At 37.5% G+C, this 27,878-nt stretch overlaps 1 protein-coding gene across 4 annotated transcripts in view; it reads left to right on the top strand.

The window, feature by feature from the left end:
- The window catches only part of LOC144436654 (cAMP-dependent protein kinase catalytic subunit 1), a 57,160-nt gene that overhangs the window by 4,697 nt on the left and 24,585 nt on the right, over positions 1-27,878 (top strand). For 2 of the 4 annotated variants that reach the window (XM_078125493.1, XM_078125494.1), the window contains exon 1: positions 23,312-23,479. The exons of 1 other annotated variant lie outside the window; for it this stretch is intronic. In XM_078125493.1, the coding sequence (XP_077981619.1) occupies positions 23,434-23,479 (46 nt within the window). In that variant the 5' untranslated portion in view covers positions 23,312-23,433. Of the gene's footprint in view, positions 1-14,537; positions 14,800-23,311; positions 23,480-27,878 lie in introns of those variants that run through there. One more of the 4 variants, XM_078125495.1, reaches the window with a different exon arrangement.

Genomic DNA, 27,878 nt, shown 5'->3' with positions numbered 1-27,878 from the left:
TACTTTTATATTTTTCACCCCCCCCCCCTCTAATTTTCTAACAAACGTAGCTCTGTTTAAGCCATTTTTTTCAAATCTTCTGTAGTTTTCAGGATAGGAAGGACATCAGACTCAGTAGTTCTTCACTCTCCGGAGCATTAATGACAGCATATGGAATTCTGCTGGTCAGACTGGGGATTTGGATCCTGTCAGACCAGAATTCCATCACACTTTATTTGTCTAATTGCCCCTGAGATAGCAAATATTTTATAGTTGTGAATGATGCCCTTCATATCCTGAAAAGTATCTCCACCCTCCCCAACAACTAACTCTATCTTATTAGAACATACAGATTGATTAGTGAGGGGAAGTTTTACGTTATTTTCAACATTAATTTGCTGTAGGTCATCCCAGATGACATTTGGTATATCATTGACATACCACCCCTTTTTGTTTTTACTTTCAGTTTCTTCCACTCTATAGTCAAATCGTTTCAAACTATCTCTTAATGCAGTGAGTTTGGGAATTCTGCTGACATTTTCTGATGTCCTGGTAGCTTTCTCCAAACCATCCATATCCTGATGGGACAGTCCACCCCCCAAATGGACGAACATGTGTTCTGCCTCATCAAGGTTCCAAATGTCACATGATTGGGTACCAGTGTCAGAATTGTTAGAACTTTGCCCTTGCTCACTGCTCGTAGAAGACAGTTTGAAAGATGTCGGAAGCAAGTGTTCTTGTTCTTTTAAAAACTCTGGGTTACAATGAGTTAACCATAGATTTGTCATTGCGAAGGCGTAGTTGCCACAAGCTCTTCTCATCATTACCAGACAGTTGTTGACCAAGGAGCTTGTGATTGGCAATAGTTTTTGACAAATACTGTCTGTTTTTGTTTCCAGATATGGGAGACCTCCTACCTGAGAACATGACTGATGTTGCTGCATCTACTGTATCCTGGTTTGCATCAGTGACATGACAATGATTTCAAAAAAGTTACTAATGACTTAATTGCAGCTTTTACCTGATTAGTACCCCTGTTGCAGATCTTGTGCACAGACTTGACTAATTCCCTAGCAACATCATGCCTTGCTGCCATCAACTTAAACTTATGAAAATATTTAGTAATGCCAGATAAGCTTAATTTTTGTGTGGAAGGGGTGACCTTTAAAATAAAAGATAAACTTTGGCCAGTTCTTCTTGTTTCAGCTGCTTTGTCTCTCTCTCTGCTATTATTTGCAGATAGTCTATTTTTTTCGCGCTTTGCTATTTTCCCCTGTGAAAAAATTAGATATTTGGAAGAATCAAAATTAAAAGTATCAAAAAGTATGAATTGATAGTTTACTTTTCAGTGAAGTTGTGTTTGTTTACATATAGTTAAATATTTTTGTATACATTGTGATTAGTCTTGTCAAAAAGACATGACATGTGTCAATAACAAGTAGCATGAATCCCACCTCTCTCCTCCTTCCCCTTGAGGGCTGCCTGCCTGATGGCAAGAGCTTCTTCTTTTTCCTTTCTTTCCCTTTCAACTTTTTGTTTTCTCTCCCTTCATCTTCATTTTTTCTTTCATTAGAGAGGCAAGGTCTGTTGTTCTCATACAATGGTGGTGATGGGTATAATTATAATAATATAGAAATAATAATTTTGATAAGACATTTTATTTATATCATCATCATCATCACCACCACCACCACCACCACCACCACCAACATCACATTATTAATAAAAATGACAAAAACAACTTCAAGTGAGGTACAATGACCATTAATTTCAATAAAACCTTTTCTCACACTGTTGCACTCTCCATCTCATCTTTCTGAAATTTTTGCAGGAGATTTTGCGTCCTCTCTCTAACAGTCCTTGGCATTGGCAACACCAAGGACTGTTCCTCCCCAAACCTCTCTTTTAACATGCGGTTAAATGCGCTTACCACCTCCACCCATCCACCAGCATTTTCAATGGGGCTCACCACCAGCACTTCCTGGAGGAGAATATGTAGTGCTGGGGTGAACCTCACAGGTCTTTTTTCGTCTTCAGACATACTGTAATCAATAATAGATTACATGGTTAGCCTAAAGGCTACATTAATGTGTTGGTTATATGACATAAATTTCACGTTGTTTACTCACGTATAAACAGCTGCTGTCGCCAAGTTCGAAACGCCCGCGAAACAAGTCTTGTCAGAACGCAGAGAAGTAGCACAAATTCTTCTACGTCACACGTGCGAGTATGCGTTGAACGTGCAGCCGAAACTCTCTAATAGTAATACTGACCCAATGTCACTTTTTGAGTAGTTCACCAATTAAGTTTGATGAATATATCATGCGTTAGTTGATCTTGGGTTAGTTGCAAGATTTTCCTCAATGGCCGGGTTTGTGTAAATGTTTTTTCTGGTTCTAAGGTTGACTGCCAAATCAAGTTATTAGACAACCTAAGTAGGTACTCATTTCTGAGAAGAAAAGTAAATATCACGTTTATAGATAAATTTAGCAGCCCAAAATTTACATCAGCACTATCACTGCTATCAAATGCACTGGTTTTGATACAGTTGAACTTATATGTTTGCCAAGCAGTTGTTTTGTTCAATTGCTACAAATAAACTTATCTGGTCCAGATAAGTTTATCTGTAGCAATTGAACATAACACCTGCTCTGCAAACAGTGTATCAAAAGCCAGTGCATTTGGTAGCACTGAATTTACACTGAACACTGTCAGCTAAGATTTCCCATAGGAATAAAAACAACTTCTTGGCAAAGTCTGTGTTCATGAATTCGACAGCCACATTAAACCCATCTGTATCAAACTGTTGGCTAGATATATTTTCCATGAGCTACTCTCTTCATAAATTTAACTTTGAAGAGATTTCCATCCACTTGAACTATCTACAGCAAAAGTAAAGTTAAGAAGGGTGAATGTACAAAAGGGGTCGTTTTGGTTGTTAATGCTCAAAACATGTGCATCATTGGAAATTAGTTTTAAAAATTAACAGGCAAATCAAATTAAGCTTAAATAAGTTATTTATCGTATACATCAATAAGTACTGTCCGCCAATGTTTATAGTAAATACAAACAAATTTGCATATTTCATGTATACAAATACTACATACATACAAATCTACAGATACCAGGACAATGTAGAACATAACATTATCAAAACATGTTATGAGATGTGATTTTCTTAAGTTTTTAAGAAATGCATCACAGCAGTTTTCCAAAATATCAAAAATTTAAAAATAAAATATGAAACCCTTCAGAGAATGACTACTTTGTTATTTATGTAATCTAAACTCATCAATGTGGTCATCGGCATTCAACAGTAGGGTCAATCAAAATGGGAACCTACAGGCCTAGGCATTCTGCTCAAAGTTCTTACATATATGATATATTCCAAAGTATTTGTCCATGCACAAGGGTATACAGCACATCTTCTGCATTCAACTATGGACGTTTTTGGATAGTGAACTCTTGTAGAATTGTGCTCATAGAGATATCGCTGTAGGTATTGGTCGTCACTTTTCAGCCTTCCTTTACAAACTAAACATTCTGTCATTGGAAAGTAGTTCTGTGCATCTGTTGGCTCTATCATGAATGCAAATTGTGTCTCAGTAAGGCCGCGGATGGCAAAGCCAACATATTCATGCCCCTGCAATGAACACCCAACCGCATTTGCCACTATAGTTAGCAACTCTACAAATTGCATCCTGATGACTTGTCTTCCTGTAGCAGATAGTAGATGGATGTTTCTTCCACAATATATATGTATTCTTTACCAAGCAACCAAGGACGCTGAAGAACCATTTGTTTTGACATCATAAATGAGGCTAGTATCGAGTCATCTTGTCTGCAAGATCTGTACTGCCCATATATTTATCATACTTAAGGGCTTCACAATTGGCAGACCATCTCGTGTGGTTTTACTGTCCAAGCCCCATTTAGCATTATGGCTATTAGATAATACTTTGAACTGTATCTCTGCACTAATTTTCTCCATGGAAGTACACTGCATGAGTAAACAGGCCTTGCGTTGCGTACAGTTCTGTGTAAGTTGCGTTGTGTATACATGCATCCTGAAACTTGTGAAAGCCAGAGGTAAGAGGTCGAGCTCGAGATACTACTAGTAAAAGCCAGCTAGCTCCATTCTACAGTTTTGTCCCCGGGTGTCTCTCTACTATTTTATATTTCTCTTTTCGTGTAAACGTAAGTCTGTACGTTATGTTCTACTTAATTACGCTTGGTGCTTGACACGTCTTCAACACCGGTCTAAGCTATGTCTGTGTCGAGACTTGACCTGTCAGTTTTACAACTTACGTATAATAAGATGGTATGCTATTTTCGTATTCTTATAAAGAGGGGATGTATTATTGCCATTGGTTGCAAGTAAATGCGTTAGTGACATCACTGCTGATGTGTATGACGCACAGCATCACATGTTGAGTGGTCTATGAAAGTTCTGTTTCTTTGTTTCGCATTTGTTGTCAGTTATATAAATCACATTTTCCTCGTGAAGAATAAAAAAAAATCAAAATCATGAATTAAAGTGTAACACAATTCCAGGAAATACAGTCATCGCCTTGTACAGTGAGTTTTATCTACAGACAGAGTCACTTCTTCACATTACTTCACTAGAATTACCCAGAAAACTTGTGGTAAAAACTTCTTCGTAACTGTTTAGAGTGTCTAGTTTTATCATTGTCACCTATGAGTTGTGAAACATTAATAATTAAGGGGAAGTATGACATACCTTGTACCTTTCTTTATATAGTATGCGTTTCCTTCTCCTAGAAGAACTCTTGCAATGTTTAGTGCTGTGGATTTACCAACACCACAGGATGGGAAACCGCAATTGGTATGAGACAACAGTTGAAAGTTGATAGTATTTGGTCTCGATGCAACATCATTACAGATGCTCCAAGGATAAAGATGGCTGGTTTATAGTTGTGCATGAACAAGTCCTTCATTTCCGTGATTAACCTATGAAGGGCTGCCTTTCCACTGTTTGGACTTATTTTAATGGCATACTCGACTACTGGTTCCAAAACAATATATATTCCTCCTTTGTTTCACCAACTGTGACCTTTGTGAAAATGTGAAGATGAACATTGTTGTTTTTTTCATAAGTTCACATGAATAAGTGCAAATGTTGCACCATAGCCTACATCATTCCAGGTACTAGTAAAAGGGCTTTTCTCGTCTGTGATACATAAATTTAAAAAAAAATTGAGGTCACGAAGAATGTTTGAAGTTTAACTGTTGTGTATAGTACATGATTGGTCATATTCAACTCATTGCTCATTGTAGGACCAGACAGAACACATGTCAATAATTTGTTAATTAAGCCTAGAAGGAAGTGAGCCGAGTAGTAGAAGATGTTGAGGCTTTGCACATGTATACTCTGTGTGCCCTCTAGCTGAACAGTTCTCCATTAATTTGAGAAAATAAACATTCAGTATACAGAAAACAATTGCAACAGGCAAAATAAACGTTATTGTGTTGGGGTAACAGAAAAGTTAAAAACTTGTTTCAACTGTGGTCCCACATAGAACAGACAAACTCAACTTTACCAAAGATACAGATTAAACTCACATGAGACAAAACAACAATCAGTAAAAAAGAAAGTCATCCTTTACACATCGATCCATTAAATCATAAAAGTATCCTTTCAACCTTTTCTTTAAAAGAGTACTAGACGTACATTACTTGGCACTTTGTTCCATTCCACACTAGCTGTATAAACAAATTAAAGTATTCTGATAAAACCGAGCCCCATCTGGAATAAAAATAGAATAGGGACCGGATCTAGTTATATATACATGGCTTTTAAAAACAAATGGATCGGATATATACTTCGGTGTCAATCCTGTTTTAACTCTATGTACATGGTTGAGCTTAATATATGAAACCCTGCGGCCGATGAGGAACCATCCCAATTCTTTTAAATGAGTTGGTTCAATATGAGCCCGCGGTGGCATATCCCCAGATTTCCATTCATCTAACTTGATATGGAATGCCTTCATCACACTGTCTCTGTAGGAGACAGCATCAGACATAGACTGCAGCATTGTCTTCAATGACTTGGCTGAAATGCCACCGACATAAGCAAGGTCATTAAATAATCTTTTGAATTTGTCAACACCAAATGTTATTCAAATCAAACCTGGTTGTAAAATAACAAAGGTCAAACTTAAGAAATTGTGTTATGATGTCCCAGCTATGTTCCAAAAAAGGAGTAGTAGGCATACGAGAGTCTACCGACGTGCTAAAACTTGAAATAGTTGATGGAGTTTAAAACTATGAAGGAAACTTATGACAAAAAATGATAAATTGGAGAAGCGATGGTCAGTATTGTAATCGGAGATGAAAAATATAAACAGAAATGGGAATTCTGTCACTATACATTTTATAGCTATCTGTCTGTCTCTAAACATGATATTATTGGGTTTTACATCGCAATCAGACTTGTTCACCTTCGCTACGCTTGTCGTTGATGTTGTATTCTATTAGTTATGTCACCAGATGATGGAAGTTGATTGTGATTGATTTATTTCTGAATGTTTATGCTTTGACAGTGACAACACTCAATTACTCACGTGATTCACCTTATATGGTCACTTTAGTCGCCTCTTCTCGTCGCATATGATCACAGAATCTTAATTGAGCGAACAGAATCATCTCCTCTTCGACGTCGCTCTCCGTAGAAGTTGGTGGATGGCTGGTGGCCGGAGATGACTCTGTTTCAGTTGGTGGCAATAAAGGTTCTTTCATTGCCCCTCCTCTATGATGTTTTTTCTTCCCTTGGTGAGCGGATTGTACTTCAACCTCAGATTGGAAGGGTTTCACCTCAACCATGGCATCTGGTTGATGTTATAAGTTATTCCATGATAGATTGTTAATGTAGCAATCTCCTGATGATGAATACTCCTACGTTGGAAGCGTGACATTCTTCGTGTTGATGGTATTAGAAGGTAAACAGAGCGGGGGATTATGTCACTATATGTACGTCTTCTCAACTGATGAAATTATTGGGTTTTACATCGCAATCAGACTTGTTCACCTTCGCTACGCTTGTCGTTGATGTTGTATTCTATTAGTTACGTCACAGATGATGGAAGTTGATTGCCATTGATTTGTTTCTGAATGTTTATGCTTTGACAGTGACAACACTCTCTTACTCACGTGATTCACCTTATATGGTCACTTTAGCCGCCTCTTCTCGTCTCATATGCTCACGGAATCTTAATTGAGCGAACAGAGTCATCTCCTCTTCGACGTCGATCACCTTAGATGTAATTGGTTGAAGGCTGGTGGCAATAACGGTTCCTTCATTGCCCCGCCTCTATGGTGTTTCTTCTTCCTTTGGCGAGCGGATTGTACTTCAACCTCATGCTTTGACCGTGACAAGTGAAAATTAAGGAAGTTAAATTTTGGAGATGTTTGCAATGTCTTAAAAACATCGGTTCTGCAGATATGGGTCGGCAAAAATGAGAATTTTAGCATACTCGGCGGCCATTTTGTTTAGAAATGAGCATTGACTTCTTCTTCTTTTTTTTTTGTAATTTTAAGCCTTAATGTAGAATATATTGAATTTTTTTTCTAGAAAATATTGTATTGGATTTTGGCGCTATACAAATTCTTTTGATTGATTACAGCATTGTTAATTATTTATACTTTATGTAAAATATTTTGTAGTATTGTTTGTATTGATCTTTCTGAAATTGTTCATGTTCGTCCACTTCCACTAGGTTCAATATAGAACTCAGTGAAGAAAATAAAGGGTTTATTTACAGGGGCAATGTCTGGGGGAGTGAGCCATTTGAATTGTTTTCGTGCAAATTGCAAAAACTTCATTACTGTTATGTCTTTCTCTTTATCCGAGTAAATTATCACCTCATGGTACCCCAACCCTCATCATAAGCTACACAGCAACCCAGTCACCAATACCAGTACATGTCACAAGTTGAATTGCCCTTCATCACTAGAACTATTTGTTTGTTCTTTTTCTTTGCCCATCTCTATGTTGCTCTACACTGTCATGTATTGTTTTTGTTGACTGTATCGCAGGTGTTGTGCTGTTGATGATGTCACATGTCCTTGTCTCAAGTTTTTCTGATTTATTTTGTGAAGTTCTTCTGAAAGGGTGTCTTTTATATTCTGTAATTTTTCCACTCTCAGGACCATCTAAAGAAACTCTTCCTTTCTCCTGTTCTACATGTAGTATATGTGTTGACTTTATGTTCAATATATCAAGTAGATTCTTCTTTTAGTTAATTCATCATTTGTTAGATTTCGTCCATTCTGTGTAAACTGAAATATCTCTTTTGATCCCTTAATAGAGCAAACAGCGTCACTTCTTCCACGTCGCTTTCTGTAGATGTTGTTGGATGGCTGGTGACAAAAAATGACTGTGTTGTAGTTGGCGGCAATAGAGGTTCTCGCATTGTTCCGCCTCTGTGATATCTCTTGTTGCCTTGACGAGGGAACTGCACTAAAACAGAATGGAAGGGTTTTTACCCAACCATTGCATTTAAAAGGTCAAAGGTACAGCCCTCACCCTCTCTGGACACGTCTATGTTCTTCCTTACTGCCAAGGAAAGGGCAACGTTATCAAGTTTGCGACTGCATGAAGGCATTAAATATAGAGAAAAGAGAATGTTGCATGAACAGGCAGACGCCCATGACGCCAATATTTTTTTTATACCCCCATGGATTTACCATATGAGTGAATAAATATCATTGATTAATAAAAATAAATATGATTACTTTTATCAATAAAACAGGTAGACTGCCATCATGGTCCGAGATAGTATGATAAGTATATTATTAAGTTGAAGTTGAAAAGCATCAAAGAAGCTTTATTTTATAACACCTAACATTGGGATATCATGAAATGGACAACTTAAGTATCTGAAACAACTGTGAAGTCTAGAAGAACTGAACGGTATCTTTAAAAGTTTGACAATGTTCGCATTGATAGTATAACTATAGTAAACAGAACGGGAGAATTCTGTGACTATATATATACGTATGCCGTCTAAACTGATGGTGTTCTTGGATTTACATCGCAATCAGACTGGTTCACGTCACAGATGGTGCAAGTTGATTGTCATTGATTTGTTTCTGTATGTTTATGCTTTGACAGTGGCAACACTCTCTTACTCTGTACCCGATTCACCTTCAAAGCTCTTCTCTCCACATATGCTCCTGGAATCGTAATAAAGCAAACACATTCATCTCCTCTTCGACGTCGCTCTCCGTAGATGTCAGTGGTTGGTTCGTGGCCGGAGATGACTGTTGTTCCGCAACTGCACCGAAACACAATGGAGGTTTCACCCCAACCATCGCGTTGGAAAGATCAAAGATGCAGTCCCTACTCTCACTGGGCACGTCTATGTTCAACTTGTTTCTCAGTGCCAAGGAACGCGCAACATCTTCATGTCTGAGGAAGACCCGATTCACCTTCAAAGCTCTTCTCTCCGCATGTGCTCGTGGAATCTTACAGATTCATCTCCTCTTTAATTCACATCACTCTCCGTAGATGTTGGTGGATGGCTGGTGATAGGAGATGACTCTGTTATAGTAAGCGGCAATAGAGGCTCTTGCATTGCCTCGCCTCTTGGAGGTTTCTTGTTAGCTTTGCGGAGAGAGGATTGAACTTCAGAAAACTAATGGAAGGGTTTTACCCCAACCATCGCTTTGGAAAGATTGAAGTTACAATCCTTACCCTCACTTGGTACGTTTACTGCCAAGGAACGTGCGATGTCTTCGAGTTTGCGACTACAGGAAGAAATAAAGAGAAAATGAGACGATACTTTGATGCATCGCTTTACTAATGAATTGATGTCATTATTAATAAACATTCATTATTTTCATCAATAAAACAGGTACACGTACACGCTGATAGAAGACGTGACAGTATGCTTAGTCTTTGTATTTCTACCCTTATCCAATCAGAATGACTGTGACGACTTGAAATTTTCTAAGCTGACTGACTGATTCACTCCGAGTCCCAACACACACGATTAAAAGTGCGCCCACAACGACGAATCGTTCTGTTTAACCCCCCCCCCCCCCGAAAACTGTTGTAAACAATCTGAATCTAAATAGTAACAATACCGTTACTTTATGTCTTTGAAAAATAATTCTCCTTAGCCCCCATATACATGTAGTAGTGATGGTTTGACATTGAACGAATATCAAAACTATATTCCGACAATTTGACCCCGTTACTCCGGCCCTCTATTGACATACTTCGACCAGTTAAGCACTCATACGCGGTTACTTTCAAAACACTGCCTTTGCCACAATTCTCAGTTACTAACGCTTTGTAGCAGTGGGTATTCTCTCCTTTACTTTTATATTATCTTTGATTTGATGTCTATATCAGATTTGTGTTTGATTATGTACATACGTTGATTAACATATCTTGGGTAAGTTCATGTGTTCATCATCAACCATTGTCATTGGATGTTCATTCTTCTGCCTCTCTTAACTCGACTTCTAGTTCAAAACCATCCATAGGTTGTGGTTGAGATGATTTAGAGATGTCGATTGTAGGCGATTGTAATGTAGGCCATGTTTCTTCAGTCATCTTCAGTGGCGATTATCTTGGTCGATTCAATATCGTTATCTGGCCAGGGACAGAAAAATAAAGAAATACTTTTTTCTTTAAATAACCATATTATAGTAATTTTAAGAAATTAAGTCATGACGCTATAGACAGGTTCCTATCACACCTGATAATGTTAGTCCATAGACATGGTTTAGTCATACAATTCACAGACACATAACGAAGGGAAATTGTTCACTTTGTACTTTTTTAATCTAAATGCAATCTTGCGTATAATGCTGCAAAATGAGTATTATAATTTCGATTCAAAGAAATAGTTATTCATGTCTGCCTACCTTCCTTCTTCGTGCATTATCACCGACTCCGTCATCCCGCGTTGTCCTTGTAAAAAATTTTCCAAATGGTGGAGACTATAGGTTGTGAGGTCCTACTAGAGGTACCATAGAACGTAACGGGTCAGTACATATGATGATCAGAAGTCGTTACACCAATCGGTACAACGTGACCATGTTTAAACTGAATCCATTCTCACAGTCCGGAAAACAGTTGCTCGGATGTTTGGTTCACCTGCTCATGTTTCGATAGCTATCAGTGTTTCACGTCGTGAATGTAAAAAGTTCCTTGTCACGTATCGCCCATATAATAGCTTTTTAAAATATGAACAAGATCCGAGAGTAAACTATGCACACAAATTATATCACAAACAAATAAAGTTGCAAGTTCTAGACAAAACAGTAGTATTGATGGGATGAATGGACCTGCGTTATCCCCACGATGACTTCACTGCCATTATCTAAGTCACTATTTTTTTCCGAAGATGATCACCATGGTAACCATGATAGTGTAAACTAAAGCAAGGAATAAACGCATTAATGAAAAACGTAGCACATAATATGAGACAGGACAGGTATACAATGTGCTGATGTCCGTGGATCCGGAATGCGTTGTTCATAGAACAAGGGGAAGTCATGCCACTTCATCATCTGCATTTGTGCATATTCAATAGAAATGTGGGGAAAACGACGCGTTGGAATAGAGTTTTGAGATCAAATTGTTGCGATAGCATGGTTATGTGACTAACAAAAAATAGCCAGTGTCGCCTAATAAATGTTCCAGTTCTGTTGACGATTAAAAGCTCGCAATCGTATCATTGTGCCTGGATTTAATAAGGAAATGATTCAGTCCCTATATTCTATTTTTTGCCGTTTGATTGACCGGAGGATGAGGAGTAATTGTAGAATTTCGAACCCGGAGAAAAAATGGTGGACAAACTTGAGTAAAATTGTCTACGTAAGTGATAACAGCCAGTGAGACAGATTGAAAATACAGTGATACGTGGAATGAAAGTAGTTCGGATAGGCGATCTGAGAAACTAGGAGAAATCACCTCCATCATCCAATGTATTAAAAATTAAATGACTTCTTACATATGTTGCATAAATAGTTGCGTATAAACAGAACTTTTGTTGTTGTTTTCCTGTAGATTTGGTATCAACATTCATGAAAAAGGGATACTGTCAGTGTATATTATACCATACACGAGCAAAAATGGAATATATACGCTAAGACTTGTCATTCTACGTCACGACGACGCTTGTCTACGTTACTGCCACTGGTTCTGTTTTCTTCGAAACGTTCGAAAAAGCCATTAAAAAGTCATTACTTTCCCTTTACTGGCGATGATATAGTTATGTTATTCTCCAATATTTTTCTTCATTCAACCGGAAAAGACTCTTTTAGTGATTCGTAGTGAAAAGGGCCCCCTAGGTCATTCGTATTTTCCTTGGCTGAACGAAGAAAAATATTGGGGAATAACAACTAAATTGCCAAACATGTATATAAATATTTTCTGTACCTTCTCCACGGATATGTCTCTCTTCTTTAAAATAAACACGATTTGTGTGTGTGTGTGTGTGTGTGTGTGTGCGTGCGTGTGTGTGTGTCTGTCTGTCTGTCTGTCTGTCTGCTTCTGTGTCTGCCAGTGTCTTTGTATACATTTAACATCATTATATACTACACAACCCTGAGTCAAGTCCTAAAATCAAATCAATAATGCCCTTATATCCCATAAATATATAATCGGAGTTGGACGCTTGCTGTTAACCTTACCTTGAATTCGAACATTTATTCAATCATAGAAGTTGGAGGGTCTATGATTCAATACACACACAGTGAGTATTACTGTTTCTACAATAAGCTATGTTTTCTTTACTTCGTTTCAGAAAATAGTGAAAATTAAATTTATATAACAATTTCCAATGTGAAATTGAACAAATAAAAGTCATTGTTATTTATAAAAAAAAAATTCTGCATCATATCGGAGTATAAATCAGTCAACATTGTCCATTGAGAAAAAACTACTAGTATAAACTTACACGTGGACGAGGACACATTCAGTATTGTAACTACTTTTCAGCTGAATTGTATGGTTCAAGTGCTGTCAACGACTCCTAAGCTCTTTGCAACAAAATGTCCTGAAGCAATTTTTCTCAAGTACGTATTATTTTTACTACCAGAAGACATTTCGAGTGGGATTTTGCGCCGGCAGCTCGGGATTGAAGAGTAGAGGTTGGCAGTCTAATACAAAGTGGCCATGGGGGGAGGGGGGGGGTTACGTTAGTAGGCAACTTGACAACTTTGACCTCCAAGGTTAATGGGTGGAGGGAAGGGAAATTATGTTCATGGTATGTACTATAGGAGATATGCGAACTCTATTGATGGATGGGACGGCATCTTCGGACTTGAGTTAGAATATCCGTATATTAAATTAATGTTCCTTGCCTTGGACGAAAGTACACGTTCAGGAAAAGCTGACACCTCCCCCCCCCCCCCCCTCACTTACATATTACACATTCGGCAAGAGAAAAGATGTAATCCGATCTAAAATATATGCAATTATTCGAAAAGTATACTGATAGTGATAATTTTGCGTGCATGCTGTACCAAATAACTAAATTGTATTTGTGAGTAATCCAGCAGCTGTACTGCCAAACTCAGTTGGTGTTAGTTTTAATGAAGATTGAATACGTAAGCTAGTGTGAACAACTAGAATGACCCTGACCATCGGACAATCAGTGTTTTTCGCAGTCGTATCTCAACAACTCTTGAGTATCGAAGTAAAGTACAATCAGTAGGTGACTGTGATTCTCTCTCTCTCTCTCTCTCTCTCTCTCTCTCTCTCTCTCTCTCTCTCTCTCTCTCTCTCTCTCTCTCTCTCTCTCCCATTCAATAGGAAATTTTATTTACGCATGTTTTACAATATATGTTTTTAGAGATCTAGACTTGTACCAATACGTCATTATATATTAAATAATGTAATAAATACAACAGATTGTTATAGGGTGGACAAGTTCACTAGGGTAAAGTGGGACAGACTCGGGTAATCTCCCGACCTCGATTCAGGCTCAACACACGAGTGGTCACGTAATGCTGACATGCACTTGTTTTTTTAAACGTCATAAATTTGCAACTTGAGTGAATGTCATAGCACATGGCCTTGCAAATTCTCCTCCTAAAAAATCTGGTCGTGAAATAACGGTCGTCTCCGTGCTTGTGTACGTACGTCACTCTGGGCCACTGGTATGACCTAATGCTAATATAATTTAATTTCTTTGGTATGCAAAAAAAACATAAACGTCAGCTGTCCCTGTCCACGAGTTCAAACGGTGAAATAGACATCGGGAATGTTCATTTCAGGGACGGTGTAAATCTTGTCTCTTAACACAAGCCTCGTTGTCAATGTCTTACACAGTGCTATATTGGTAACAAGCCATAATACATTGTTTACTTCGACCGCTGAATGTCTCTAACTCCATCATAGGGAGATTTACTGTCCATTCATACAGAACAAACATATTCATATGCAGATTGGGTTGAGTCATTTGGTGGCCCTGCAAACGCAGCGTCACCCGGTCAGTAAATAACATGGAATATGCAACGAATGTCTGACGGCGTTACCGAGGTCTCTAAATTCACCGCTTTCTTGTTAAATTACACGGATATTCATGGGAAATAGAACTAACTCTACAAGAAATTTCGCAACAGCGGATCAGTAGTACTACACTCGAGCTCTGGAAGTATAAACGCGGAGACGAATAAATCGGTCGCAGAGAGTTCTTTTACGAGGGGAGAGATTATTTCGAAATCCGGAGGGGCGTTCTAAGCGATCGTCTACCCGCTGTCGTCTAGCCTACCTCTAGTAGTGATATCGGATTGATATCACGATGCCGAAGGATAAAGTTAAAGCTGCCGCCCAATGTAAGTACTAACCTATGTTAGATTCTATTCTAAAACTCCAGACATTTTTAATAGAAAAATATAATCTTTCTTTGGGCGGAACGTGTTAAGTTAATCGATTGTCGGCTTTCCAATCATTTAGTCCGATATATATTTTATGGGCATACGTGTCAAAGTTGTTAACCTTCTAACATTCGGGTGCTTGTTAGGATACTTTTAGAGAATATTATGGCGGTGTAGAAGTTAATAAAACGTACCCCGTTTCAATATTTATACACCTCCAAACTTAACATCCGGCCGTCTGTTTGGGGAATTTACTTCAAATTGATTCGCATCATCGGTGAAGCGTACAAAATTAACTTTGAACATATACTCAGAGTAAATTGGACTCTATTATTCACCACTTGTAACTCTGAAAAGGGATACAGCTTCGGAATAATTGCAACACCATTTGTTATACAAATTACCCACAAGTATTGAAATGAATGTTTTGAATGGGATATTGCAGCATTGTTTGATAACTTTTATGACCATTCATTGCTATTAGACAATTGCAATACACCCGGTTGTTCAAGTCGGTGCGATCTTGACAACGCTTCGTTGGTATTTTTATAACTTAAGCTATTTCTTTTCTCAGTCATGTATGACTATACTGTCTTTGTGTATACAAAGCGCTGTTGTCGATCGATTGTCATGGTGGCTGGTCGCGAGATACAGAGTGCGATTGTCCGTGTCATATATACCCATGATCATATGTGGAATGAACCACTACTGAACACGTACTCACTGCATATTACTAGTATTTTACGGACAGAAATGTCTATTTCTCACAAACTGTGGTTTAAGTTCTGGACACATTTTACATAATAATAAGCTATGTAATAGTTACTCCAAGACAACCGACTTAGTATTACAATGCGTGTAACCTTATCGTGTTGTCATTTTGTCGCCATTATTGGCCATTCTTCGATAACGTCTGTTCGACAACGGACGAATGAAAACGGACAATGGCAATAAACTCGTCGTGATTTGTTAAGTTCTCTCACCATAATGGCGCGTGCTGCTTGGACGATTTATAAAAAAAATCAGTGTGAGGGAACCTTTCTAATGAAGTGCTTGCTCATAAAGATTTATAAGTGCATTATAGCAATGCCATGTAACTATTTCAACGGAATGTCACCACCGTGCTTAGAGCCCGGATACCCAAAATATGTGAGATACCCCGTACATTGCGTTTGAAGAGAGAAAACCAATATTAGATTTAGAGAAAACCGCGCCAGCTCTTTTGTGTGTTAAGTCGAGGTGAATTGCCCTAACGACTGATAAAACACTTGAGTTTTAGCGTTATTAGTTTGTTTAGCTCTCCAGTTGTCAGGTTTGGTGACATGTCTCATTCAACACTAATTCATCGAGACCTTTACTCTCTGTTATTTTATTATGTTGGTTTGAGCAAATATCTTGTAGGTGAAGTCACCAGTTTTGCGATAAGTTGAACAATTTCAGAATACTGTATGCCTATGTATGTCTTTCTGTGTGTGTGATTGATTTCGCTCACCTGGTCGTAAAACTACTTTTTAAAGTATATCTCGGAGGTCAATGACCTTTAACCATGAATAACAAATCAAATAACGTGTCCTCGAGTTTTGCATCTTATTCATTTACAACGACAAAAACAAAATCCACAATAATTATTAATGTTTTACATGTTTAAATTGACACACTTCATTTACATAAGTAGAGAGCTCATTAATTAATTATGTGTCAATTGTCATTTCATTAAATCAAGGTGAAACGTTTTGTGGTGCAATATCTGTTCATTGTGAAAGTAATATGAAGGCTAAAGGCACGATTTTGTCAAGGAAATGTGGTCAACTTTGTTTTCCCCGGTTACCAGTAGTCTTCAAAGGTATGGGCTTTGTGTTCACCCGATCCGACAGTTCGCAATTACTACTCACTCAGGACGCTATCAAGTTCACACAAAAGAACACAACTGTGCCGTGGTTTTTTTTTAAAAATGTTATTCATATAAAGGGTGAAAAAAAACTCTCATCATCATCATCACCATCATCATCATCATCATCATCATCGTCATCATCATCATCATCATCATCACCACCACCACCACCACCACCACCACAACAACAACAACAACAACAACAACAACAACAACAACATCAACGACCTCAAGCCAATAATAATGTAACATATACATACGTTATATCGATATAACTTGTCTAACTATGACAAACTAAAGAAACCAGTCCTATATGTCCTATATAACCCACAGTTCTATATTTTCAATCTAAAGTACCTAATACAAAGCTAGCACACTGATTTAACAAACAGGTCTCAGACACTTTATATAAATGTTGGCGCTGGCCTCTACGAAATATATGGTATATATATGGCATCTCGTGACTCGCTCAGACGTTGCAATATCCTATGTGTGTATGTATGTATGTATGTATGTATGTATGTATGTGTGTGTGTGTGTGTGTGTGTGTGTGTATGTATGTATGTATGTATGTATGTATGTATGTATGTATGTATGTATGTATGCATGCATGCATGCCTGTGTATAGAACTGTGTGCGCGCGTGTGTGCATGTGAGTCTACGCCTGTCTGTCTGTCTGACCGTCAGTCTCATGACGAAAGTATTTGTTCTTGAGATCGCTAACCAAGTAACCAGCATCCTTTGTCGGATTTGTCTTTCGATGTAATCTCACGTTGATTGAAAGAGCTAGATCTCATGCTAGTTTCAGATTGCTGGATGCAAACACATTTGAAATTATGGTTTTGCTCAGACCTCTTAGACCACTACAATCAACCAGTCAACCCTAATAGTTAACAACTTAAACTATTGTGTGTGTGTGGGGGGGGGGGGGTACGTAAATATAGAAAAGAACAGATGGGCGGATGGATGATTGGTTGGATGGATGGAGGATTCAGAATATGTGAACGGACGAACGGATGTGTGTGTGTGTGTGTGTGTGTGTGTTTCTCTCTCTGTGTGTGTTTAGCATGCCATATATATATATATATATATTAAGTCAGGGAAACTTGTTAAGCTATATATAGAGTATGGCATACTAGTTTGTAAAAATGTCACACACACTTGCCAAAGCATTTTATTACAATTATTATATACAATACAAATTATGCAAACAAATTCCATGATTCAGCGTTTACTAATGATAGGGTTGGTAGTCAAGATACCAACATGGAGGTGTAAATAGTAACGATACTGTATAGGAACTAGACTATAGGGCTGGTGGTCAGCTTGTCATTGTTGTCAGTCAAACATACATGACGTAAAACGGATAGTGGGGCCTTATGTTATCGTTTTACATTTTAAAAACTCGTTTTTTTTGTGTAAACTTACACTTGCAAGCTTAAGGCACAATACTATTAAGAGTCGAACTATTTAAAGTCAGACACTGTCTACCGTTTATAAGGATTAGACACTGTAATAAAGATATCATGGACAGATGTTTACCCTCTATGCTTGATGCAACTTACACTATCGCGCATCAGTCGTGAATTTCCATGTAACTACCGTGGCCACGCGTGGAGTAACGCGATACCGAACCATGCCTGCGCACAGTCACGAGTCACACGTCACGGTTTCTCTTGCGGTCGTAGGCAGGGGTACCGTGGTATCCATGCGGATAGAGATTTAACTTCTCCCTTACCTCACCTCACCTCATTCGCACGTAGATATTCCATGTTATCGCGGTCGGAGGTCCCGTCATTAAAATTGAGAGACGGTTTACCACAGTTTTATGAGAAGTTATCGGGTGGATAACTTTTCAGTATGAAATGTAATTGACAACATAAAGGAAATTGTATATTTTTATTGTTGGCAGTTTTTCTCGAAGCCTACGTACACAGAAAGTATGCAACCGTGACGTTACTTTATAGGAAGTTTGTAGTTCTCCGAAGTCACTGAGCAATATGAAAAGGTAGTGGGAGGGGCAGTCCTATAACTCTGGTTTGAAAAAGAGACATGGAACAATATCTGCATAACTTTATAACAATATGTCAATATGCGTGTTATGCAATTACATGTATGTGTGGATCTGAATAAAATACCTTACCGGTTTTATAATTGAAACGACCTATATAGAAACCAAGGCTACAAAATGCTTATTACCAATACGTTATTTTGTCACTGTTAACAACATATTAGATTACCAAACCTGACGTGGGTTCAAATGAAATTGCGTGTATTGGTGACACATGACGAAGTAGTAAAAGAAGTCAGATCAGAGATGGCTTTGATGATCATACTTTGTCAAACCAGCACACATGACCAGCACATCAATAGAGCGCCCTCATTGGCTGTAATGAGCACGCATACAGTCTTCGATCGCGATATCGAAACAATATATTTTGATACCATGCCTGCAGCCTCGGGCTTGTTATCCAACTTCCATTCCACAGGTCTCCTATTTGATATACAGTACGATGTATTCATTGTATATTTAGTTTAACGTATGTTGTTCGGTTACAAGAGGTATTGGGACAAGTGTCACTACGGTCAACTCACAGAGTTCAAGGGGCTTTCAAACCTCGACTCCGGTCCGTCCAACTTTATAAGTTCGTACGTTTCGATCCGGGGTTTCGATCTCGTGTTACATCTTCGTCATTTTTAATCTTCTTTCTTCGAAAATATCCAAAGACAGTTATATATGTAACATGGAGTTTAAAATTAAGGAATGTTTAGACGCTATCATTGATAGCTCGAAAAAAGTTACCTCAGAAATGCGACAAGTTCCTTTTATTTATGATAGGACTTGGAAGGGTGGGAGACAAAATGGTACCCCGGTGTACCCCAAGAATGGTACGCACGTATAGAAAGACAATACATGTATATGGTCGGGGTGATGAACAATGTCATTGTCAAGTAAACACAACAAGGTACTTTCTAAGATGGTTAGATGAATTAATCTAAGCGAAATCCATTTGGGTATGTGACTAACACCAGATATGTGAAAGATTTCGAAACTGAACGAGCGGTGTAGCTTTTTCACCATCATATTTAACCATGAAATAGCTGAGTCCAAACATAGACAGTGGAGGGGGGAAGTCCAAACAATTCCCTTTAACAAACAGTAATTAAAAATTGTGCCAACAACACAAGATCACTGGGTATGAGTATGACCTTTGCAATTGTATATGTGTTGACTTGGATTTGATAGCCAAACGGTCAAGGCCATACTGTATGTATATTTTGTACATAAATAATATTATACTAGGGTGAAGTTACCACACAGTATTATCATCTCCCTGGGCACGTGTCTAGCTAGTTTGAGGCGTCTTTTTTTCTTATTTTCATATTTTCTAATTGTTATTATTTTTTGCAAACCGCGGAATTACCAATAATCCAAAACTATACCAAACTTCGAATATCCATGGTTAGGGCTTACAAAAATAATTGTTTGGTTCCAGTTTTTCACTGCCGACCCTAAAGCTTTTTTACGTACTCGAGAAAAAATAATAAAATCGCAAAAAAAATGTGGAAGTCTCACGAGAAATAGTGGATGCGGAAACTGACATCAACTTAAAAAGACAATATAAAACCACATAATTATGTTCTCCCAATCTGTAATGGCTGTACATCTGATAGGAAGAAATAAATAACACAGAGACCATTTGGAAAACGATGGAAAACCTGAACTAGACACTCACACATGAAAAAAATATATTATGATGAAATAAAATAAAAAATCTACCTACCCCACCTATTCTCAAATTGAGCGTAATCGGAACCACACAATTGTTTTTTATTAGGTCTAATAGGTATAACTTAACATCACTGGCAATATCAAAAATCCATGGCAACAACGCTGACCGTTACGGCGTTATACACTATGACCTGGTTATGATCGCATACAGACCCCAAAACCTAGACTTGCACAAGTTTCCTGCCTTTTTTTCACAAGTCTCTGGGTTTTTTCATTCATTATTGGATAAAATAATTTTGTTTGAAAAACACTAAGGTCTTGTGAGTGAAATGTTAACCTTAGTAAGTGATTGCGAAATAGGCTCCGAGTCGGTGAACGTGGAGCCGCTGAGAGACTTGCCAGGCTAATAGTAACTAGAGGGGTGGGGTGGGGAGGGGGCGTTTCCAAAACTAAAAATGAATAACAAACTCACACTATTTGAAGATTATGAGGCTAACATAATCTGCCAAGGGAATAGTACGTGTACGTGTCCAACTTTAACCATAGGCGTGTAGCACTGTAGGGTCAATGCTTTAAACCCAGACACAAATCAATCAATGTTCATTATTTTTTTAAGTCATCCATCAATATATTCTTCTTGCCAAACCTTATCATTTGTTCTACCAGCAGTCTCGGGTTTTATAAACTTGCCAAAGTCTTTTCCAGAAATCGATTGATATTTTGCTCGAATTGTACTGGTAAATAGAGCGCACATTCAACTAACTTCGAAGGTCGCGTCGTTATTAGTATTACACTGTCGACAGTCGACCTTTTGCTAGACTGTCGACAGTCGTTCGTGCCTTTTTTGCTACGTTTCATAAAAACAAAGTCGTCTCCTCGTAGCACTGAATAATAATGCGTACTGATAGGAAACTGTGAGTGCTGTAGGCACGAACTGCCTCCGGCACTCGCTGTGATGTTGCTAAATAATCAGTACGCGGTTATAGTATTGCTCCGCCGATCGCAGCGAGGCGACGACTTTAGTTTTAGATAAAACGTAGCAAAAAAAGGCACGAACGACTGTCGATAGTCTACGTCGTTTTGTCCGATAGCGAGTAAGCTTTACATGTTCCGGCGAAACTAAGTATTCTTAAGTTACACATTTCAGAGAGAAGTGTTGACGATGAATCTTTGTAAAAAGGGAGGAAATGGTTAGTAAGTTCAGAACATGAACGTAAGACCTAAAAAAAACTGTTCCGGTTACCCGACCCCCACCTTGTTTTTCACTGCCAACCCTAAACTTTTTTTTATGTTTTCGAGAAAAAAATAACAAAATCGCAAAAATTGTGAAGTTTCACGAGATATAGTGGATGCGGAAAACTGACATCAACTTGAAAATCATACACGCTAAATGTGTTCTTCCAATCTGCAATGGCTGTACATCTGATAGGAAAAAATAAACAACACATACCATGGCAATTAACAATGGAAAACCTGACCTAGACACTCACACAGAAAGACAAATACAATACCATAAAAAAAAATATTTAAAAAATCTACCTACCCCACCTATTCTAAGTTGAGTGTAACCGGAACCACACAATTTTTTTTATTAGGCCTAACCTAAAAGTTTTTATAAAGTATGTTAAAGTACTGACACCGGATCGTCTGTACCTGTAACTTGTAGGCTTATTTGGAAAAAATATTTAACCAAAATTACCACATCGTGTGTAGTCGATCGCACTGACCGCACCCCCCCCCCCTCCCTTCCCATTTCTTATACGCCAATGGTGTGGGTTATACTTCCATGGGTCATGATAATGAACCCATGTGCATTTTTTTTGCTATATCACCAGCTGGTGGGAGGGAATATTTTGAACTCAAGTTTATCTGATATGTCAAATCTGAGATATCTGGCCAATATTGGTTATTACATGGAAGTCACTCACAATGCATCCATGGTTATACTTCCATGGTTTGATTGGGAAGGAAGATTGTAAATACCATGGAAGTACCATGTAAATACATACACACGATCGAATGGATTTCACGTGTAGAATGGAGCTGGTTTGAGATCAAGTTCAACATACGGACACGCAGTTGATGTTTCCACGGACTTTGTTTACTTTGTCGCCGCGCTGTTGTTGGCGGTTTTCTGATCAGTGAGATTTCCGTATTAATGTGAGAAAGGGCCTTCACACGGTAACGATGACCCCCCGATGATTTAAATATCCCGTTTGAGTGTTTCTATTGCATGGATGAAAAGTTACCATGTTTACTCAATCATTAGAAACAAACATTGGTAATTGGATAAGAACGATCAATAAAACAAGCAAAGAACAAAAGCTGAATGGTGTCAATTGAGTACACTATCGCAAAAACAGTTGACACTCAACACGCACTGAAGTAACCTTGTGATTTATTGCTCGTCACGTCCTTACTTAAAAGTTATCGAAAGTTTTTAGTTAGACAGCTGGTCGCTATGGTTGAGGCCCATTTAGCCATGCTATTTTTAGTTAAGTTAAAGGCGAGAAAAGATGTTGCTATTTTTAGCTACAAGCCGCCAACTTCCTTATATGGCACATAATGAATAGCAATGGAGTGCCACGGCATCCCATAATACTATTGTGATCGATATGGTTTCTGGCAACCATTTCCGACTCCTCCGCCAAGAAAATATAGTACTACCAAAACGACGCAAACTTACCCCTTTGGTAGATTTTTAGCATTTTAAAAGAAACATTGTATATAAAATTTTGTCCAGGAACTAATTTTACTGTCTTTGATATCTAAACTGATATCTCAGCGCGCAGTTTTGTCAAGCGGAAGAATACAACAATAGTGTTGGTGAAGTAAAAGCCCGTTGTTTGCAGTGGAAGACCTTGGCAAAAATATTGGACGTAACGATAAAAATTTTGTGTGATATTCCTCTAATTTTAACATCATCATCATTAGAGGGTGGTGTGGTTGTCTTCCAGAAATATAGACCATGGGAAATGCTGCCACAGCAAAGAAAGGGGATCCACAAGAAAATGGTGCGTATGTCTGATGAGTTCGAATATCATGTTCGATTTTTACATGCAGTCTGCATCTCTCTGATCGGTCTGTGTACATTTATGTAGCGTTACCAGAGATCCCCCATGCGTTATATACAGTATTGAATAACCCCCGTTTCATACATAAGGGATATTTTCCTTCGTTTCAGTCATGACACATATTAACTGATCTTGTTTGGAACGCGCGAGGAGGTCAGTCAACACTGCATGTACGTGTCGCGTGAGTGGATTTGTATCAGGGTCTGTGTGTGAGACAAACACCGGTGACTATCACTACACGCAGTGTCGATAATAATGGGTCATTCACGGCCTCTTCATCCGTGTCTGTTGTCGTATACGACAGTATTTCTTAGGCAGCCTTGAGTCTCCATATTCCCATCGAAATCAGCCTGGCTGTGTGTTTCATTTAGGGTGCTTCAAGTGAATAGATTTTCAGCGGCGTAAGAGTTGAATTTGACTACATAATCCAGTTGTAAGAGATACTTCACGTAGCTAACAGTATAACACCGGTGACTGGTCGTAATAAAACAAAACGATACGCCCAATGTTGTTGTTTTACGGCAGATCAGTCACAGAAGCAATTTTTGAAAGAGTTTTACATCTAAAGGCGAGATCACAATATCAGCTGGATTTTGCAAATTTTATGATTTAGTATCTTTTATCAGATCAGAGTTTTTTGGTTTACAAAAATATAACATAATTTGGGGTCATTTGTGTTTATGACATTTCTGATCGTATGATATCAAAATAAATAATTTGTATCACATATGTGTTGATAAACTATTTGATAGAGTGTTAATTGATGTAAACTGAAAACAAGATAAATTGACGTTGTATTGTTTCTGTTATCAAAGGTGTATATAAATCTCCATCACATCTTGCAGAGGAATATGGGAAACAAGATGGCTGCCATAATAAATGTGACAAAAACGCCTACATGGAAATTTATAATTCCCTCATACAATGACCTTAGATATTTTCGTTTGGCTTCACAGCTCTGCTGTCATTATACTATCCAGAAAGTTTGTTACGATAATTAGCAGAGATGTGAAAGTAACTAAAGGCAGAGCCTGTACAAGGCTAGTAAAGAAACCTTTTCATTCTGCAAGTGTACAAAGCTTGCATTATGCATATATGGGTGATCACAAGGGCTGGAACTAGATTATTAGCTGGTGATTTACTAACTAGTTACATCTCTAAATTGCATGTATACATTTACTAAATCACTATTTCATAGTGTAATGGCAAATAGCACAGGAGCAGGATTGCATGTTGTGTAATAAATATTTGACCAGATTCAGTGTAAAAAGAGTGTAGATAATGTGTACAATATCCAGTTGTAATCTGCATCACTACAGGATTTTTAGAACTGAAAGAAAATTTCTGCAATATTTTCAAATGCAGGGAGACATCAAAGGCTCCAGGTTTTCACACAGTTAATTGAACAACAAAATTTACCAATCAGTGGTCCATTATTGTCATGAATTTTTCTTCAAAATTTAAAGTGCAGTGCACTTTGAGACTCTGAATATGCATGTGTAGATGTACCAAATGGGGAAGATGAGTTGGAATTTGGAAAAACTGTGCTTCATAATGTTGGGTCAAAGGTTATTTCAGAGATTAGACCATACACACCTGTTAGTTATAGCAGGTGCATCTGAACATTATATATTAATGGAATGTGCAAATTGCTAGGCTATATTTGGAAATTCGGATGCCTATAATATAATTCCAACCTATAAATATTTATAATTGTTTTTCTGTAGTGTAGATATATGTATTTGAATTTATGTAGTGCAATGCTGTGACAGATACAGTGTGTGTAATGTAGTGTATACTGATTAGATTAGTCCCAGCACCCAATGTTAGATTGCAGGTGGCTTCTATCAATCACCTAGTCTGTGCTTTATGAAAGTAATGTCTCATTTTTAGAAATGAATAAGTCCAGTACTCTAGTATGTTAACAAGGAAATATTCTGAATGCTGCAGCTATTTTTGGCACCTGGAACTATTTAAATGCTTTTACAAGCTGTTCAGACTACTCAGTAGGAAGGATATTAATGGAAAAATACATAATCAGTAATAAATTGTTATGCAAATAACTACACATTGATAATATAATAGTAACATAGTGAGCAAAAATGTCAATTACATGTAACTTACCAACAGCTGCGAAAAAACATTATGCTTTTTTTTTTTCAAACGTGTGTAATGACAATAAATGACATCATGTATTGAATCGTGGAAAAACTGTTCACATTTTCATTCAGGGTAGCTGAAAATACTAGGTTTTAGCCTGCATGTGTTTCAATGATATGTAATCCCATGGACATAGTAACATCTAAATAAAGAAATTAATTAAATCTACTTGCCATTTTTGAAGTTGTACATGGATGTATATGTCTCAATTTCAGTTGTAATATCTGTGATATTAGGATTGCATTCAAAACATACAAAAAACAAACAAACAAACAAACAAAAACACAATTGTGTAGGAATTCCATTTTGTGTGCCAAATTTTGCATGTCATAAGAGGAAGTCTCGTATGTTCATATCTCTGAACAGCAGGATTTGAAACTTAAGGCTTGTAAATGAAATACATGCGTCACATTTTTTGCGAAAAAAAAATTGGAGATATGATATATGATCAAGAAAATCGTTGCATTTTCTGTAATTCAAGGCAAAGCTGAATGAGTAGTAACAAGGTACTCTGCAGTGTTCCCTCTAAGCCAGTGTGACATGCCACTGACGCATATGATTTCTAATGATGCACCAAAATTTGGTGTTTCCCTATCTCTTATTACATGTATGTGGCAGACTCACAAGAAATGCCAGTTTTTCTCATGTTGACTCACAACAACAAAATTTGGCTATCATTAGAGGGCACACAGGTACTCTGCAACTGTACACATTCATATTGTCATATCTCTTGTTCACACTAAAATTTGAATATGCAAGCTTTTGAAAAAACTTTAATTTATTTTCTTTAAATCCCTTTTCATTGCCTTTCTCCTTGCATACATTTGGACATGGGTACAATCAAAATACTGTACTACTGTTTGTAGGTAACATGCTCAACTTTGGATGGTTGATATCGGGTAAACTCTTCCTCGTTTCTATGCATGCTATTACAGTTTTTTCTGTCATTTTTTTTTTTACATACTGTCAACTCCTCACATAAAATTGTATGCGTTGAATGTCATTACCTGAAATCACTTAAAGGAAATACAACTGGAAAACCTGGGCTTTCCCTTCTAATGTCAGCAGCAGATGTCTGAGTGTTAATGTTCAAGAATCTATTTTCTTATTTCATCTTTTTTTCACCTACCACACTCATTCACTCTTTTTACTCATTTTTCAATTATTTGATGCAGTCGGTTATGATAGTATACAACAAGTTGCCTTGAAACAGAAAGAAAAGAAAATTTTCTGAGAGGTTCTTACGTACGTCTGTATTTGAGTCCAGAAAATTCATCGAATGTTGATGGAATAATAAATAATGTAAATCATGTTTACAGGTTGATATGAAAAAATAATTTGGCAAAAATTGACTGTGTAAATGTAATGTAATATTCTCTCAGATATTTGCTGCTCTGGGTAGAACCTGTGTTATTTTTCTATACATGTACATATATATTTATATATATATACCTGTAAAATTTGTACACATAATATCTTTCCTCTAACATCTTCATTCTTGCTGTGTGTCTACTCTGACTTGCAACCCGTTACATTAATACCGGCTATATTTAGACTGAATTCTTTCATTCTATTCCCAAGCTGAATCAATTTAGAGAAATTACTCAAAATCAGTCTACAGTTAACATTTTATTAGATCTAGAAAGCGTGTGCGTAATTTAATTTCCTATTTAAAAATTACACAGACCTATAGCTACTGAAAATGTCAAACATTATGATATATTTGTGAATTTTTGTGGCATTATATAGTATTTCCAAAATCTAATGCATAATTCTTGCCATTGTAGTCAGTCGGAAAGAGGAACCGTTTTCCTGTAAGTAAATAAAGATCTAACATATTTATAGGTTGTATTAGTTTCTATTTTTGAATCGGGCAATGAATGTAATTATGATATTTTACCCATTGTGTTATTATGTACTACATGAAGGGGTATTACAAACACTCAAATTGCAGTATAAGTTACACACATCATGCCTTTTCCCGATTTCAAGGGAATTTGTCTGAGAGACAGAACTTTCAATTGCATGACTTTTCGAGTCAGAATTTCTGTCGTGGGCATAGTGCATGGGTTTGTATGCATTTCTCTTCAGATTTTCAGCACTACAAACACCAGTTACCATGGCAACCACATATTTTATTTTTGTGTGTGAAAATTTCTCATGCCACTGGCTAATACTG

The sequence above is a fragment of the Glandiceps talaboti genome, chromosome 6, assembly GCF_964340395.1.
Source record: "Glandiceps talaboti chromosome 6, keGlaTala1.1, whole genome shotgun sequence".
NCBI lineage: Eukaryota > Metazoa > Hemichordata > Enteropneusta > Spengelidae > Glandiceps > Glandiceps talaboti.
This window is presented reverse-complemented; position numbering and strand designations above follow the sequence as displayed.